General features: G+C 34.6%; 1 protein-coding gene across 1 annotated transcript in view; it reads right to left on the bottom strand.

Annotated features, from left to right (window-relative positions):
* Positions 1-18925, bottom strand: part of LOC150104304 (leucine-rich repeat-containing protein 57-like) — a 132776-nt gene that overhangs the window by 94899 nt on the left and 18952 nt on the right. The window contains exon 2 of the mRNA XM_090396909.1: positions 7836-7971. Within this exon, the coding sequence (XP_090253035.1) occupies positions 7836-7971 (136 nt within the window). The remainder of the gene's footprint in view (positions 1-7835; positions 7972-18925) is intronic.

Here is an 18925-nt window from a genome sequence, read left to right as displayed (position 1 = left end):
AGGATTCTTTGAGCAGGACATTTGCAAATAAGGAGGAGACATCAAAACTGACCATTACATCAGTGTGTTTGAGTGTAAGGTTTTCTATGCTGGCTTTGAAGTGGGCTGAGTTTTTTTATGTGTGAAGGTGTGTTGCCAGTATAGTGTGCGAGAGCTTTGGCCAAATGTTTAGCTAGTTTGTATGTGTGGGAATCAATGCCATCCACTATGGGACGTAATGGCACATTTTCTTTATGTATTTTTGGGAGTCCATATATACAGGGGGGGTTAAACAGTTTTAATTTGTTAGTAACTTCTACAGGCCAAGAAGTGACCTTCTTACGAAGCCTGTGGACAATATATACTAGTGGTTGTGGTGGGCAGTACATGGTACTGTATGTTGATGGTGGTAGTGCCATGTGGTTGGAGGTTCAAGTAGGGGAGACAGTGAGTTGTAGTGGAGTAAAATCATGATTGAAAATAAAATTCTAGAACAATTTAGCTGCTTCAAATACCTTAGATGTGCTGTATCATATACAAAAGAAGCTGACATTTCAAACTTACTAAAGATAGCAGGAATTATATTTTTAAACCTAAAAGTTCAAAAGCATACAAGAATAAGAGTTTATAAAGTTTGGGCAAGACCTTCTCTACTATACAGAAGTCAATTATGGACCATAAAAACTGCAGAAGAAAAAAGAAAAGAAACTGGAGAAATGAAATTCCTGCAAAAGACAGCAGGCTATATGCTGTAGGACAAAAAAAAAGGAAGCACAGAAATACATAAAGAACTAAAAATAGACTCAATACTGGACAAAGTATATGCATACCGAAAGAAGTGGATGAAAGATATCGAAAAAATGGACAGTTCAAGACTACTCCAATACCACCCAGTTGGAGGATATAGAAGTCAGAGACAACCAAGAAAAAGATGGAATGGAACTGCAGCTTATATCCCTGAAATGCAACACCAAATTATTAATAATAATAATAATAATTATTATTATTTTATAATATATAATAAATTTAATTTATATAAATATATTATAAAATATATAATAATTTTATTATAATTATAATTGTTCTCTGTTTTCTTACAGAGCCCATGCCAACTTACTAAGAACTTTATACTGTCTTCTTTCCTATGACTGTGTCTTTAATTTCCTGAGTCAACCGTGGAGCTCTGATTTTTCTACCCTTGTAGAAAACTTTACCACAAAAGCCTCTCTAGCTGAATCTTTTTTTTTTCTTTTACCATTTTTTTTTTCTTACTACCACTACTAACAATATTTCACGTGGCAGTGAGTTTGAAGCCATCTGGTGTGAGGTGGAATCTAACAAGATCAATAACATAGTGGGGTGTTGTTACAGACCTGGTAGATCAGTTGCTAGTGATGAAGAAATGCATCACCAAATAGAAAAGATGAGTGCAAAAAGAGTAATCATAATGGGAGACTTTAATTATCAAAATATTGACTGGATAGCAGTAGAATCTCATGAGAAGAATAAAATGCATTTATTGAGCTGTTGTGGGATAACTTCCTCAAGCAGCATGTGACAGAAGGAACTCGAGATCAAAGAGCGTTAGATTTCATTATAGTGTCAGAGGGCTTTTCAGTTAAAAATGTAACTATTCTACCTCCGGTTGGTGACAGTGATCATGTGGTACTCACTTGGGAAGTGGCTAAGTTTATGAATGTTCCATTAAGAAAAGGTTTACATGCTGAACTACAAAACAGGAAATTATGACCAACTCAGGAGTATACCGAGTTCAGTAGAATGGGATCGGATGCTGGATAGAAATAATATCGACAGTGCATGGGAAGTATTTAAATAATACTTAAATGATGTGATATCAGAATGTGTCCCGAGAGTTCGAAGAATAAACAGGGTAGGAGTCAAATGGATGTGTAATCTTATTAAACAAGAGATTCACAAGAAAAGGATGATGTGGAAGGAATACCGTGTGCATAAGGATGACATCAGTTACAAACGTCATAAGCAGCAGGCTAGAATAGTCACAAGTGTTTGTACGGAAAGCAAAGTCTGAGTATATGAAAAAAACCTGGCTCTGTGTGCTAAAGACAACCCATAAGAATTCTATCATTATGCTGCAAGTAAAAGAAAGAATGAATATGAAAGGATAACTCTTCTAAATCCAGATGCCGTGAGGGTTACAGATGCAGAAGAGGTTGTTCAGCTAATGAGTGCCCATTTTGTGTATGCCACATTGAGCTCACTGCTACCTCTTCACTGGATGAAGAAATGCAGGTGTGTATGAGGATGAGGTATGGGAACTGTTGCACAAATTGAATAAGAATTCTGGAATAGGGACTGACGGGTTATCAGCACGTGTGCTAAAAGAGTGTTCAGCTGAACTGGCCATTCCTTTGACCAGGCTGTTTAATATGACTCTCAGAACAGGGAATATTCTGCAGGAATGGAAGGAATGTATGGCAATTCCACTGCACAAGGATGGTGCAAAGACCGATGTATCCAACTATTGACCAATTAGTATCTCGGGAGTGGTGGTGGTGAAGATTTTGGAAAAATTGGTTAAGGCTCGCATTCAAAAATGGGTTGACAGTGAATCTCTACTTTGCAATGAACAATATGGGTTTAATAAGGGAAGGTCATGTTTTAGCAACTTTTCACATTCTATAACAATGCTACCATTAAATTAGACAAGGATACACCATGACACTTTTGGATTTTGCTAAGGCTTCTGACAGAATACAGCACGATAGACCCTTGCATAAATTGGAGAAAATGAGTTTGGGTAATAGAATATTAGCATGGATAAGAGGATGGCTGACTGACAGATATCAAAAAGTGGCATACGGGGGATGCGAGTCTGCAAGTTTTAAGGTAATAAGCATGTACCACAAGAATCAGTGCTTGGTCCACTGTTATTCAATCTGTACATTAATGATATTGGGAAGGATTTGACAATCAACATTCAGCTATTTGCTGATGATGCAAAGATAGGTAAGGTAATTAGGAATGCTGCTGATATGCAGTACTTGTAGAATGATTTGAATAGACTGGAATTATGGGATGGGAAAATGGGTGTCAGTTCAATGTCAGTAAATGTAAAGTCATTCACTTCGGCATGATTAGATATCCAATGTCATATTATATTGGCAGGATTATGCTAAAAGATAGGAAGTTCAGGTGCCATGTGGCAAAGATTGCAAATATAACTCAAAAGGTAATAGCAATGCTGAAACGAACGTTCACATATAAAGATGAGGAGGTCATTTTGCCTCTTTACAAGGCCTTAATAAGATCTCACTTGGACTATTGTGCGCAGGTCTGGTCTCCTCGTTTCTGTTGTGATTCTGATATATTAGACAGAGTACAAAGGAGAGTGTTAAAAATGACATCAGGATTGTGGAATACTGGTTATGAAGAAAGATTGAGAATTTGTAGACTGCAGACACTAGCAAACAGGAGAAAGAGGAGTGATATGATTGAGACTTACAAACTTTTGAAAGAGTTATACATGATTTCAATTGATGGAATATTTCAATTTATGGAGGGTGGGGAAAGGATAAGAGTATCCTTGGAAGCTGAGAATGAAGGCTGCTAAGAAGGAGGTGAGGGCTAGATTTTTCTCTCAGAGGGTGGTGCATGATTGGAATGGATTACCATTGGATGTTGTGAGTGCAAGCAGTGTGAATGAATTCAAGAATAAGTATGATAGCTGGTGCGTGTAGTATGTGGCCTCCCTCGATCAGTCTCCGACTCCCTGGAGGTCTGTCTTAATAATAATAATAATTTTCCTCCATAGCTCAACAATGATTCTTCCAAGTTTTGTTTTGAAATTCATATTTTCTCTAAGAAAATTTCTATTTTAGTTTCTGTAGTTAGTATGAAAGCTGTTCCACTTTGATTCTTTGTTAAATGTTTTTATACATTTTTCTTCTTGATATAATATTAATTTTTATTCTGCTCAATACTAAATAGTGATCACTTCTTATTTCAATTCCTCTGTATCTAAATCAGCATGAAGATATCACAACCAACAATGACACAGACAATGACTTTCTTTTGTGCAAATTTTTAGCTTTGCTCTTTTCTCCAATTTTTTCCAATAAATTGTTCAATGTTAAGTATTCTTGCCGTCTCTAATGACAAAAAAATTCTCCACTTCTTCCTTCATAGAATCATCTGGGTTCAATTCCCCTTTTATGTTTATCCATACTACTTGAAACTGCCTGAAGTTCAAGATTATCATCATATCTGCTGTCAACTACTACAACTGCTCCTTTTTTTTTTCCCTGATCATCATTTTCATAATATAACCTCTTACAGCTGTTATTTAGAAGAATCTCACCAGTTTTGTCTTTGATTCAGAAATATCAATGAAGCTTATATGGTACATCTAATTCTTCTCCCAATTCTGCCTCGTTTCCACTGATAGTTCTAATGGATGCCTATCTTGAATTTGCCCAATGTGAACAAGTCTGAATTTGTTCCACAGTTTTACCTGGTTCTGTAACAACAGAGGCAGGGATCTTGTTCAACCGTGTAATGTCAATGACACAATAACATTTCATCTTGTTATACCATCACTGTCTTTTTGCTTTAAACTAATACAGAATACGAAAGCAGTTGCCACTGAGTGGCAAAAGGTAAAGTACTACAAGATATTTAAATTTTTTTGAAATAATATATTTATTTACTGCAAAAACTGTATTAATATTATTATTATTACATAAAGTTCATTATATGAAGCATTCTATAAAAAGCAACTTTTTTTTTCCTTTGAAAACCACTAAAAAACAATATCTTTAGATAGAGAAAGATTTACGACTAAGTTCATAAAACAACAAGAATTTATTATTTGTTAAATTAAGTAAAATACACCCTAGTGTCATCACCTAAAATAGGATTGGCGGCTTCTTCAGGGTGAAAACATTAAAAACTATAAATACACAGATCACAAGGTTGATTAAATGCTAAAAAACCATTACAAGACAAATGGGTAAATTTGCTAACCAACAGACATAAAAATGCATCGCATGCATTAGCTCTGTAGTTAACGACAGAAGTCGATTGCAGGCAAAGCTGAAATCTCTAATGTCAAAAAATTTAATAGGTGATTTCTATATGTCACTTAATATCAGCCCTTGGTTTTTTTTGTTAGGTGATTCATGCAAATGATGACTGTTATTGATTTCTTCAGAAGTCTGGAATAAAAGTTCTTTTCTATATAAGGCACAGATGAAAATTTCCAGTCAACTGTATTGTAGGTATAAGTATGGTTTGGCCATATCAGATCTGTCTTTTCTTTTATGGTCAAGATCTCCAACACGTTCCTTCATTCTTACCATGAAATCCACGGCCTGTCTGTCCTATTATTATCATCCAAAAAAAATCTTAATCCTCATGTTCCCTCCATTACATACAGCTGTCCCTCAAGAAATCCAAAAATTGAGTTCTCATATTTCTGCATGCTGTTTCCTTTGCCCAGTTCATATCACTATAGTTGAAGTCCCCCATAATGATCACTCGCTTTGCATTTGCCAAACTAATTTGCTTAAACATTTCCTGCTCTTCACCAATTATATTCACTGGTCTGTAGCAACATCCCACTCAATATCTCGTCTTATAAACAGATCTCACACCATATACTCTGCTTTGTGATTCTCCCAAAGAGGGCACAATTCATCTCTTATCATGAGTAACACTCCACCACCATGTTTTTCCTCCCTATCCTGCTGAAATATGCAATACCCTTTGATTTCTATTCCTGTTAGAACATCCTCCACGGTTAACCAAGTTTTGCTGATACCATCAACCTATGGAGATCTTTTCAATAGTCACATCTTACCAGCATTAACTTATGGCAGTGAAACATGGAACACAACTTTAAAAGAAGAACAAAGCTTAATAACAACAACTCAACGTGCAATAGAAAGAAGAATATGCAATATAGACAAAATAGACCACGTAAAACACACAGAAATCAGGAAAAAGTCTGGACTCACAGATATAATAAAAACAATCTACAACAGCAAAGGAAGATGGGCAGGGCATCTCGCCAGAATGAGAGACAACAGATGGACAGTCAGAGTTACAAACTGGTATCTGAGAGATACCAAAAGGAAACCGGGAAGACCAGCCTTAAGGTGGGAAGACCCAATGATTAAGAAAGTTGGAAGAAAATGGAGAAGAAAAGCCCAAGACAGGAATAGCTGGACTCTTCACGACCTGCAGTCATGGAGAAATCCTGACTGAAACCACAGGTCCATCATGGTAATCAAGGTAATGGAGACTCTGAGTCAATGAATGTTACAAACTAATTCCCTTTATTTCACATGTTCCTAGCATTTGTATACAAAAAAACCAGTTCATTGCCAATATTCTTACAGCCATTATTACTCCTCTCACACTCCACCTGGCTCTGTAATATAGTGTAACCTAGTCATTTGTCAAGCTACCATCTCCACATGAGGCCATTCCTGCTACATTCCACCTATGCAATTCTAGTTTCCCTGCCCCAACATACTCACTTGCCCAGAAAACAAGTCTCTCCAAATGCATGCATCTTTCTGCATTTAAATGCAATCCATCTCTTACACAACTCTTTTTTGTCCTCAAACGTACTCCAAGCATCCACATACCCTAGACCTCTTTTCCTACACATTCTCATTATCTCATTCATTATGACTGCTCTTCTCCTCTACTCCTCATTATAATACTAAGGCAACATGCTCACTACCTCTCCTTGAACACATTTCTGCTGCACTATCTCTAACATCAACCTCAAATCTTGCACTAACTCAGTCTTCATTCCTTCATCTCCATTCCAGATTCATTCAATCCTTGTCTCACTGGCATCCCTGACTCTTACAGCTTCCAATCTCTTTCTCTCTTTTCTCTCTTCCATCTCATCTCTCTATCCCTTGCTTCCACATTCTCCCAACTTTCTTCAATTTCCTCTCTTCCACTGTCTCTCCCCCGTTTTCTCGTCTTCCTCCCTGATGCATTGCTTCTACACTCTCTCTCTCTCTCTCTCGAATTTCTGTAATTTCCACTCTTCCACCTGTCTCTCCCTTGCTCTCCAATGCTGTTCTCTTAAACCTGCTCTCATTCTTCTTGCATTAGCCAACCTCTCTATCCTCCTAATATCTTTGTTCATTCTCCTCAACTCAGTCTTCATTCCTTCCATCTCCTTTCTCAGCAGTTCTATTTCTCTTTCCACACATCCAGCTTTCAACTTACATTCAGACACAATCATGGCCATCAGACAAACCATCTCTGTCTGCTATGCTGCTCAAGGTTAAATCCATATATACATCTTTAATATTCTCTTAGCCCTCAAAAACACACTACTGGTATCCACAAATTTCATCCATTTCCAAAGCACTATCTCCGCTGTCACTAAATCCCAAGATCAAGATACTTATGTTTCCCAGAACTTTCAACTGTCTACATTTCATGTACACATCCACATCCTGCACTTGCCACATATTTAAACAATGGGATGCATACATATTGCATGTAGGCTATGTACGCATCCACGCAAGCATGGAATTCTATATACTCTTGGGTATTTGTAGAAAGGCATGATATCTTCAGGAGGCTACAAACAGTTTGAATTGGTTTAAAAGTTACTCTGATGTTACGATCTTTGTCAGAACTCTGATATCTTATACTGAAACCAGCAAATTCTTCTCTTTAACCTAATGTTTAACTGCAAATTATGAATAAAATATTTTTTGCATCTTACAGACTTCCAAACATGCAAATTCATTTCATGACATATATTTTAAACATCATGCAGACAGCAGAAAATCAAATAATAATTAATAAATTATTTTATAAACCATAAAAGTAAAACTTACTTAGCCTATTGTTATTCATTGTGAAGTGTTTAAGAAGATTAAACTTTCCAATACTTCCTGGTAAAACTGAAATCTTATTATCTGAAAGATCTAACGTTCTCAATACTTGAAATAGATTAAATAGCTCTTTTGGAACCTATTAAAATATTTAAAATGGAAATCACAAAATTTGATACAATATTTTGTTCTAAACATCTATAAACTGACCAAAAATCTCTTGATTTAAAAGACTGTATTGCCATTATTCTATATTTCTTTTGATTATAAAAAAAACACAACAATGAACATGGATAAATCATCTCATTTCATACTTGATTTGGGGACATATGAACTTGTGCTACCTTCACACATTGGATGGGCACACACACCATAAACTGTGGCATCTACCACAATTTGTGATGTGAAACCAATTGAATACTGAAACCAAAGCCATATATATATATATATATGAGCAAAAAGAATCTATTTGCTTTAGGTTATATTGTATTAGAAACCAATAAATAAGGAAATTTTCATGTGGTTAATATATTAAAATTACTATAAGGTATAAAGAATATTATGTAATTGGATATTGGGATATTACAAGTGTCCAATAAAATGTAGTGAGACAGAAAGAACTGTCATGCTATAATAACATACTGAATATATATATAGACTGAAACCACCATTGTTGGGTCCTACTTCGTCTTAATCTATACTTTGGATCTGACATGATTACTATTACGATGTTCTTAACTAATTGATAAGTTGTAAGTTGATTTCTAATTCAAATATAAAGAAAATTTATATTTAAAGACTGCGCCACTTTATATCTGAATTAGTTCAAGAATTGAAGATAAACCAACTCTTAACTACCCTTCCTTTATATGTTGTTATTATATATACTGGCCGAGTATATTTAACTTATTTATCACTCCCGCTTTGTTGGTTCGAATATTTTATGAATGGTGCAGTAAAAGAGATTCAGGCAAAATACAACTCTAGATAAACAAAAACAAACATTTAATTTAGAATCACAAATTTTACACTTAAATTCAAATCAGTAATTAAGATATCACAAACATTTTAACTCCTCAGGTAAATTCAATCATACAACTCATACAATGGTAAATCTGTTATCTCTATAATACAGTCTTCTCACAGTTCCTTAAGTTCCAAATACAACAAAAATTGTAGTAACACTTCTTCACAAACAAACACTTTTAAATTTACACTTCAGCTAATTTCCACAATAGTTACTGTTAGTATAAAGAAATTCTAGGATGAAACTCACACTTCTCTGCAAAGGAATATTAATGGTTGGAATAATCTTACCGATAATCTTCTTTCTTCATAAACTTACAAACATTTTTTATAACTGTAACCACTTTGAGCAGTATACGGCACTCATTAAAATAAATCTTCTAAGCATTAACTGAATTAATTCACAGTCACAATACACATAATCAGACGTTCTTACATGAAGCACTACTGATCACTCATGAATTTAAAGTAACACGATAATTCCTTAACTTTAGATTTTATATGCACAGTTGTTCATTCCTCCGGCATTCAATTAACTCTTTAGGCACTATAATTCTAAACACAGCTAACGGTAAACTTCAACTACACAGCCTCTACTATTCTCTAGAAACTTCGTACTTTGCTTCAAGGTTCCGTATGTCCTTGAAAGGTCGGCGCTGAAATTAAATCTCAACTCAAGTATCGCTAGTCTATTTAATAGTCTCTCAGCTGTTTTCCGTAGCTATAATTGTTATTCTACAACTTAATAGCTAACTGCTTCTTGACTAGTAGATTTAAATTAGCTGCTTGAGTGACTTGCCGACTCTCTAATATCGCACTCTGATTCACCGAATGCTGAATGCTCCGATTCCAACCGAATGCCAATTCTCTCTCTCTCTGTTTCCTCTCTATCTTTATCTCTCTCTAATCTATATTTTTAGTGTTCTTCCTCTTTATATCCATTCTTCCCGCCTAAATTGTTCTCGTGATTTCTTGAGCTATACTTTCAGCTTTTCTCCCTCACGTAGTGTTCCAACTCACGCTCACTTACTTACATGTGTCTCCATGACAACAAAACAAAACATAATAAAATTGAGGTATTGCATAACGCTAAACTTCTACAAATAGGAATAAATAAAAAATATTTACTTTTCAATTAATGCGCAGTTAAATTATCAAATACAAGTTCTTATAATATTAATACAGTAATAAATAAAATATCTTAATATTTAATACAGTCTTTTCATTATTAATACATATATCTTTGATTAATTAATTAAATATTTGATAAAATTAAAGGTAGTTATATGAATATTAAATTGTAAAATAAGTTATTTGCATTAAATAACGTTTACAAGTCTAGCCTTTGCGATGGAAGATCATGTTGGATTCTGAACCAAATAATAATTACTCTAATCTCTACATAATCAGAATCCAACAATAACATACTGAATATATATATATATATATATATATATATATATATATATATATATATATATATATATATATATATATATATAGACTGAAACCACCATTGCTATGCCATCCTAACAAAATAACACTTTTGCTAACCTTTCTTCTCCCATTTTGTTTAAGTAACCATACCAATGAGCTATGCTAACACCTTCCTCAATGGTAATGATATCAAGTTCTTTCCCAATATCCCAATTTTTAAAATTATTCTACCAATCATGGCACCTGTTCACTTTCCTAATCCTTCTCAGGTCTCATATCTGTGGTCTCCAATCTTTGATCAAGTATTTTATTTCTAATCCAGCTATCAGATCCAAAAGTTAAAACTGGTATGAAAACATTGTCTTGTACAGAGTTAATTTTGTGTTTGGACTAATTTCTCTAGTATTCTAAAAAAAAAAAAAAAAATCCGCTAACGCCGTTTAGTCCTATCTAACTTTTGGAGACTGATTGGGCAGTTCAATCTCCACTAGTACTCAATCAGAGATAGCTGGCCCAAGGCTATCACTAATTAAGCGGCATGCAGTGAAGAGAATGGAGCTCAACAAGTGACGCCATCTCGTGGTCCCTAACACAATATATTTAATGTCTGAAATAGTGTGGGTTTGACGGTCGATTGAAAACAAATCGACCGTAGAACTCTAGTATTCTATATAAATTTATTCAGTTGACTTCCTACAAAATTAGCTTTGCTAATTCTGTTGTCTATTTGCATATTTCATTTGCCATCTTTGCCAAAAAGTGTGCCTATAGAGCTGAAATGTTTTACCTGTTCTATAGCTTCTCCATTCTGGATGCAGTTCATATTTTCTGAATATAACACCTTTTTAGTTATCTCACATTAGCTACTTAGGTGGCACTTTTTGGAATTGTCAGTTATTGTTTAATTTGAGCTTAAAATGTACTGAAGATGCCTGTGACACGCAGGCGAAAATTATACTATTAAATAATCTTTTTACGTGAGTTTTTCCGTTATTTTTTCATAAACCTTTGCTTTGGTAAGTACCCATCAAACATGGCTGATCTGGTTCTTATTCAACTTTTCTGCTTGTTCCATCTCTTTTCTGTTGATACCTCTTATGTTCATAGTGCCAATCTTGAACTCTGCTGATGTTGAGTTAGTTGTTCCAGTAGTTGACTTTTCACTTTCTATCCTAGTTCTCTGACAATAACAAAAATTCTGTCACATTTCACCATTTTATTGTTGGCTAAATCCAAAACTGTCAGTCCTCCATCCTCGTTCATTCAATATACACGTAGATATCTACAAACATGCACACTAGGAGAAAATGAGAATTTGACATTGTTATTATTTTCGTAAACCCCACAGAATTGCACTCATACAGGAATTCCCTTTTGTCATACACACAGCTCATCATACCAGGCCTTAAATACAATAAAAATCTTTGCAGATACCAAGCTGTCAGGCAATGCATTCCAATCATTCAGAGCTCCATACAAAAAAACCTGCTTCTCATTTCCTTGCTCACACCCTCTTTATTCAACTTCCAGAGATAACCTCTTGTTCTCTCCCAATCTCCCACCATTTTATGAAAAATCTCTTCAATGTTAATCCTATAGCAACCCCCCTTACCAACCTGTACATCTCTATCATATCACCTTCTTCCTCCTATCCACTAGATTGCAAATTGCATCATCTCAACCTTTCTTCATATGCAACATTCCAGAGATCAGAAACTATTCTGGTCAATCGCCTCTGGACAATCTCCAACATCTCTTCATCCTTTTGAAAACCAGGTGATCAAATCTGTGCACAGCCTTATACAATGGAACCAGAATCTCCTATAAGTCAGAGTCCTCTGCATCATTGCCAGAATTCGTTGTGTTGTCCTCACAATTTTGGCAATATGTCCTCTAAATTTTAGATCCTTATCCACCATCACCCCAAGATCTCTTATTTCTTTCTCCATCCCCACAATATATCTCCACCAAGAGTTAAATTCTATATCCCATCTTTGTTTTCCAAATTTTAATACATTACATTTTGCAACATTGAAATGGCATCCCAACTCCTGTATCCATTCACTCAGTCTATTCAAGTCTTCTTGTAAGGCCACATCTGTTCTACTCCACCTTCGTCTCAACTTTGTATCATCTGCAGCCAACTGTACATCCCAATTCAAATTTTTCCCAATATCATTAACATACTGGTTGAACAGCTATGGCCCTAAAACAGACAGTGAGGCACAACACTCGTGACTTTCCTCTTCCAGGATATTGCCACCCCCCCCCCATACACAACAACTTGTTGATGTCTATCAGGCAGCCAATCTCCATTAGATTAGAAGCCCTAGTCAGTTCTCCACATTCCTTAAAAGGCTACATGGAGGTCTTCTCCCAGTTATCCCGCTGTAAGAACCTCCCCCCCCCCTCTCAAGAGGGCCCTGATAATAATATAATCTCCAGACTTGAGTATTCACAGTTTATAGTGAGCATAACTGATGAAGGGAAGAACTTATCAGGAGATTGAGAATTTGTTGCAAATTAATGATCACTAACCAGTAATAAATGGTGCCTTTACAGGCAGCTTAGTGCTGAAATAAAAACAATCCACCCTCATAGACACAAGCAAAACAAAGCTTTGTGGCACTCAATACGGTATATATGTAGTTACACATATTTAAATAACTTCCCCGACTTACACATATAACAAAAACAACTATGACACTATTATATTTTTTGAATAACAGCTTCACACATGTAAGAGAAAGCTAAATATAATTTATTACTTCTATACTTCACTCAATATGTCATGAGCTTCTTTCAGGGAGAAGACAGTAAAACTGGTAATATTTAAATTTTGAATACAAGAATGAGTCATACAGCATGCATTATATCATGTGCCTCAGTGGTAGCTGTCCAGTATGAGGAAATGCTAGTAGAGTTCAGAGATGTGGGAATAGCTGAATTAATTAATTTTAAAATACTAAATAAATAAATATATAAACAATTATAAAAAATTCATCTATTCCCACATCTCTGAACTCTAATAGCATTTCCTCATACTGGATAGCTACCACTGAGACATTATAACACATGCTGTATGACTCATTCTTGCATTCAGAATTTAAATGTTACCAGTTTTACTGTCTTCTCCCTGAAAGAAGCTCATGACATATTTGAGCGAAATATATAGAAGTAATAAATTATATTTAGTTTTCTCTTACATGTGTGAAGCCGTTATTCAAAAAATATAGGATGTCTAATATGCATATCTCTATTAAACAAATAGTAACTTATCTCTGACACAATATTTCCTCAACCTTACATATGGTTACATTTTCATGATGAAATATTTGCAGTCTGGTCCCACTATGAGTCAGAATTACTTCAGTTCCCAGAGGAAATAAACTCCTTGTACTTCCGTATTAAGTTCATTATTGAACATGAATTCAATAACCATCTACAGCTTTTTGAATTTTCAAGCTTATTGTAAACCAGCCTTTACTGGCAGATACAGTCTCTTGTTTTAACACCATCATTCATCACTGAAGATGGGTATTATGAAGTCTTGTACCTAGAGCTAATAACATCTGCTCTTCTGATTCCTTTTTGTTAGATGAACTGAATAAAGTTAAAAGCAATCTGATGTGTAATGGATACAACAAAACTACCCATCAAAAAATTATTGATAATTATTTCCTTTTGCCAGATGTTATAATCTGATGTGAAAAGAATTTCAATACCCTACCTGAAAGAAACTTCAGAACAAATAGCATCATTTCCTTATAAATTCAATCTACATGCATCCTTCAAACCAAGCTCAGACAATGAATGCCTTCCTATTATCTACAAAGGATACGTTACCACTCTTTCTTTACTAGGTGTCTATCAAGTACTGTGCTGATATCATCTTTGTTATTTTGAAAAGACTAGCCATTTTGCCTTGATTAGAATCTAAGAACATCGAGACTATATTATATTTTTGTAATCCAACAGGTCTGGCCTTGTTTCTCACAATTGACATTAGGCACAGATTTCTTTGGAACAAAACAAAACTTCTTCATTCAAGCAAGTTCACATTTGATAATCTTTTCCTTGAAACATTAACTGTTAAAATCATCCAAATCTCAATCGATCGGACTGCATACCAACTCTGTAAGTTTTGGGAAACAATCACTTTTAATTGTTCATTTTTTAAAAATTTATTATAATTTATATAAGTGTTCCTTTGAAGTCTAAGGAGGCCCGCCTGGTCGGCCAAGTGGTTAGCGTGTCTGCTCTCCAGCCAAGAGACTGTGGGTTTGAATCCTGAACACAAACATCCATGGGCATGGATGTTTGTGATTGTCCTACAAACATCCACACAAATGAAATTTGTGTGGAAAGGAAATCTGTGAACCTACCACTTATTCTAGCAGAAGAGATCATTGCCAAAACAATGTGAGGTATGGCAGTGACCATACAGTGTCTACAGACTTCAAATGTGAAAGTTTTTTGAAGTCTAATAATGTAATCATATACTTTAGCTGCAACTGAGACAGGAGCTAGTGTATGCATGATTGTATACTAGTGTAGTATGACTCATTATTGTGATGTAGCCTCTCCCAGATGATGTCCACATACTGTTGGATTAAATATATTGGAGATTTTTAATAAAATTCTATATAATTTTTGCTATAAATGTCAGACGTGAAAGCTATTTAAATATATCTAGTTCACACGTTCCATTAAAGCTATTTAAATATATCTAGTTCACACTTTCCATTAAAGCTATTTAAATATATCTAGTTCACACTTTCCATTAAAGCTATTTATAGATAATTAGAGTCAGTGCACCATATTTAGTGACAGAGAATTTAAGAGTATGAGTGTAATTAGAAACAACTGAAATGAAAATTACCTTGTAACAGCACCTCTGACAAATATATATTAATGGAGACAAACCATTAATCTACAGTAGTGATATTATGTGTCCAATAAAAAGCTGTAGGACAGAAGGAATTGCAATGTAATCCTATAATCTCCAGAAATGCATGAAACATCTTTCCCCATGCAAAAGAACAGCTGAACAGAAACCAAAGAAATTTTGTTTTTACCTGCTAACCTAGAAACCTACCTCTTTATGTGATACAAAATTTTCAATTTTTAAGTGCAAAATCAAGGAAATTAAAGATATTAGGGGAGAAACAATCAAACATGTGCCTAGCCACCCCTGGGACATATGAATAGTGTGAGGTGCAGGAATGATTGTGCAGAAATAGTCACCCCTGAAATAGATGAGTATGAGTGCAGGAATGATTGTGAAGAGCTAGATGCAGTTTCCCAGATTTCAAATCTGAATGGGCAGGTAATGACATTATGTAAGGGTAACTGTGGGCTCAAGAGGACGTTGAAATGCATGTACATGAATTCCCGAAGTATCAGAAATAAAGGAGATGAGTTTCTGGCATTGGTCAGCCACAAATTATTGGCATCAGCGAGACCTGGTTAACAGAGAACCAGGGCCACCCCGTGCGGATGTGCCCCGTAATTCAAGATGATAAATAATAGTAAGCATTTCTAACAAATAATTTTACCAACCAAAATTCTGATAAATATGAGCTAATTATTGGTTCTTTTAAAAGCATATGAATTTTGGAATGCAGATGCTATAAGAACAGCGTTTTTCAGCTTTTTTTTTGCCTAGGACCCCCCCCCCCACACACACACCTCTGCAATTAATAAACCTTTGAAGCTCTGATACTCTTGAATAAATTTTACAAGTAAACAAATTCTGCAGACTCTTCCTATAAATTAGCAATGGTAGTGCAATAAGAGACAAAATGTTTATTTGAATGCAAAATTCATATTGATATTGTTTGATGAATCCATATTATTAATTTCATTATAGTTTCAAAAATGGAAAAATCAGCTGTGAAATTAATTGAAGTAATAAACAAGACAATAATGCCTGCCTAAAAAACAAATGGACATTATTATGCTTCCACAAAAGAGATTTCATGAGTCAATGAAGGTGAAAGATGATGATAAAGTTCACAACATGGTGAAGTATTGTAAGCTTTTTTTTTCCTCCTTCAATTATTTATATTTTTTGATATTTCACTTAAGGAAAACATAAATATTATACAAGTTTCTGCAACATTCCAGATTCCTTCCTGTCTGATCCCAGATGAGAATTACTAGTGCTCAGAACATCGTCAAGATAAAATAAAACACAGACATGAAATAAAAAGCAACTCTTTAAAAGAGTGCATTTTCTTGGCATGCAGAAACCCTACTGTGGCTTTTTTAGACATCATTAAGAAACAAAATGTAATGTGTTTTACCCTAGAATACTTAATATAATAGGTGCTGAGTATTATTAGAAAATAGGTAAACTATTCAAATTTAACTGATTTTTAATTATGTCTTTTTTTCCACACTGCACAAATATTTTTGTATTGATAGCACAGCCTCAGTTGACAGTGACTGACAGCCACTGGATAACAACTATACATGTCAACTTACTTTTCTTTTATAATACACCTTGGTATTCTGGTAAAATTTTTAAAATTTCTCCAATTATAAATCTTAGAAGAGCATTTTTCACCAAGGCTCTGTAGCTTATTCATCAAAATTACTCTTCAGATATTTTTGTAAGTTTCACAGCTTACATAGGTAACAATTGTATATAACAAATATTATATACAATTTATTCAAAAACTCCAATACATTTCATCCAACATTATGTGAATCGTCAGGGAGAGAGAGAGACCGTTAACTACATTCAAAAGATGAGTCAAAATAATAAGCCATAAATCATGCATATATTAGCTTGTGTCTCAGTCACAGCTGAAGTATATACATTACACTGAGTTCAAAGGAACAACAGCAGTAAGATGAAGAAATTAAAAATAAATAATAAATAAAATGAAATAATTATTAATTAATTAAAAAAACAAACACATGAAGAATTAATACTGATCGTTTCTCAAAACTTGGATATTGGCATACAGTCTGATTGGTTTGGGTTTGTTTTCTTAATTAATTAATAATTATTTCATTTTATTTATTATTTATTTTTAATTTCTTCATCTTACTGCTGTTGTTCCTTTGAACTCAGTGTAATGTATATACTTCAGCTGTGACTGAGACACAAGCTAATATATGCATGATTTATGGCTTATTATTTTGACTTATCTTTTGAAGTACTCTGCTCATGTTTGGATGATTTCTTAATGTTTCACATTTCAAGGGCCATTTTTTCCAAAAATAAGAAAGTTGACATGAGCAGAGTACTTGGTACACACCTGGTAAGGAAGGTGGTGGTAATGTATCCTTTGTTGATGGTAGGAAGGAAGACAGTTTCCTTCCTACAATTATCTGGTCATTATCTGATAATGATCTTTTAAAAAAACTCTACTAGGTGCATGACATGTCCTTCCACACATTGCATCAGACATTAAAAATGCTTTTACCATAGAAAAATGAAACGTATTTTTTGTTGCATGGGACAGTTTGTAAAATTTTATCATTATTTAGTTTATATGAATGGTTTTTCTTATTTGTTACAATTTTGCTATCTAGTTCGGCTGCACCATATGTAAAACTTACGCTATTTACTGAAGTGTGCCTATTCTTGTTAATCTCTAACTCTCCCTACTTTCTTTGTTCTCTAAGCCCTTCTATCTTAAAATTTTGTTCCCCCTTTTTGCCCTTGCCCTTTGCTCCTATCACACATAAAGCTGACTAAATCTAACTATTGCCGGCTATACGATTGCAGTATATCTATTTTTCTCATACTCTTCTGTCAGACAAATTTATTTTTATTTACCACTGCACCAGTCTGGCATAAACAATAGCGTCTAAGAATTATAAGAACGGGAACAAAGGTAAGGTCTCAGCTAAACTCTTCCTAACCATACAGCAAGTCGTGGCTATACCTAATCAACACACACAGGTCTACAATTTATTTGAGATAGCACGTTTGCAAATGATCAGATCAAATTTTTGTTCAAACAAAACATTTTATTCTAACTAAACAGTTGGGATTACAACATAATGGGGAGTAACTGATTTATGTGCATTCTGAATTCACTCGACATTAACACTACTTAGCATTATAAAATACATACTTTACAATTAGTATAGAATAGCTGTACCCGCTTACATAACTACCTTCAGGATTTTTCCTTGCACTAATATAACGGATACCCTTGCTTTACTCTGATACTATAGAACACTTTACAAAACTTTACCACCAACACTTATATACAACTCTTACATATCTATATTCAAAAAAAAAAAATGAACATCATTATCACGCGTTTACTCACAGTTCTTTCAGTAAATGCACAGTCTTCTCTCATGGACAAAGCCTCTATCGGGATATCTTGAATCTTTGCCTTTACACAGGACTCGTTCTTGTCATGGACGTTTCTGTACTCTATTGTTTCTTCTTCCAATGATGGCTATTCGTTGTCATGTGCTCCAGGTCATCGCCTCTTCTTCTCTCTTCCCACACAGCCAACAAAGGAACCAAAACATCAGCAGTTGCAGCAGCAGTAGTCCTCGTAGTGACCGCTCCTTCCTCTCTCTGCCTCTTTTGACCCCTCTCTCAGCCCCTTAAATACAATTCTTGTTCTTTGTTCCAAACTTTGGAATGTCCA

Source organism: Typopeltis vanoorti, chromosome 8, assembly GCF_054136105.1.
Source record: "Typopeltis vanoorti isolate ZY-2024b chromosome 8, IOZ_Tvanoo_1.0, whole genome shotgun sequence".
Taxonomy (NCBI): domain Eukaryota; kingdom Metazoa; phylum Arthropoda; class Arachnida; order Uropygi; family Thelyphonidae; genus Typopeltis; species Typopeltis vanoorti.
The sequence above is the reverse complement of the archived record's forward strand: the minus strand, read 5'-3'. Positions and strand labels throughout refer to the sequence as shown.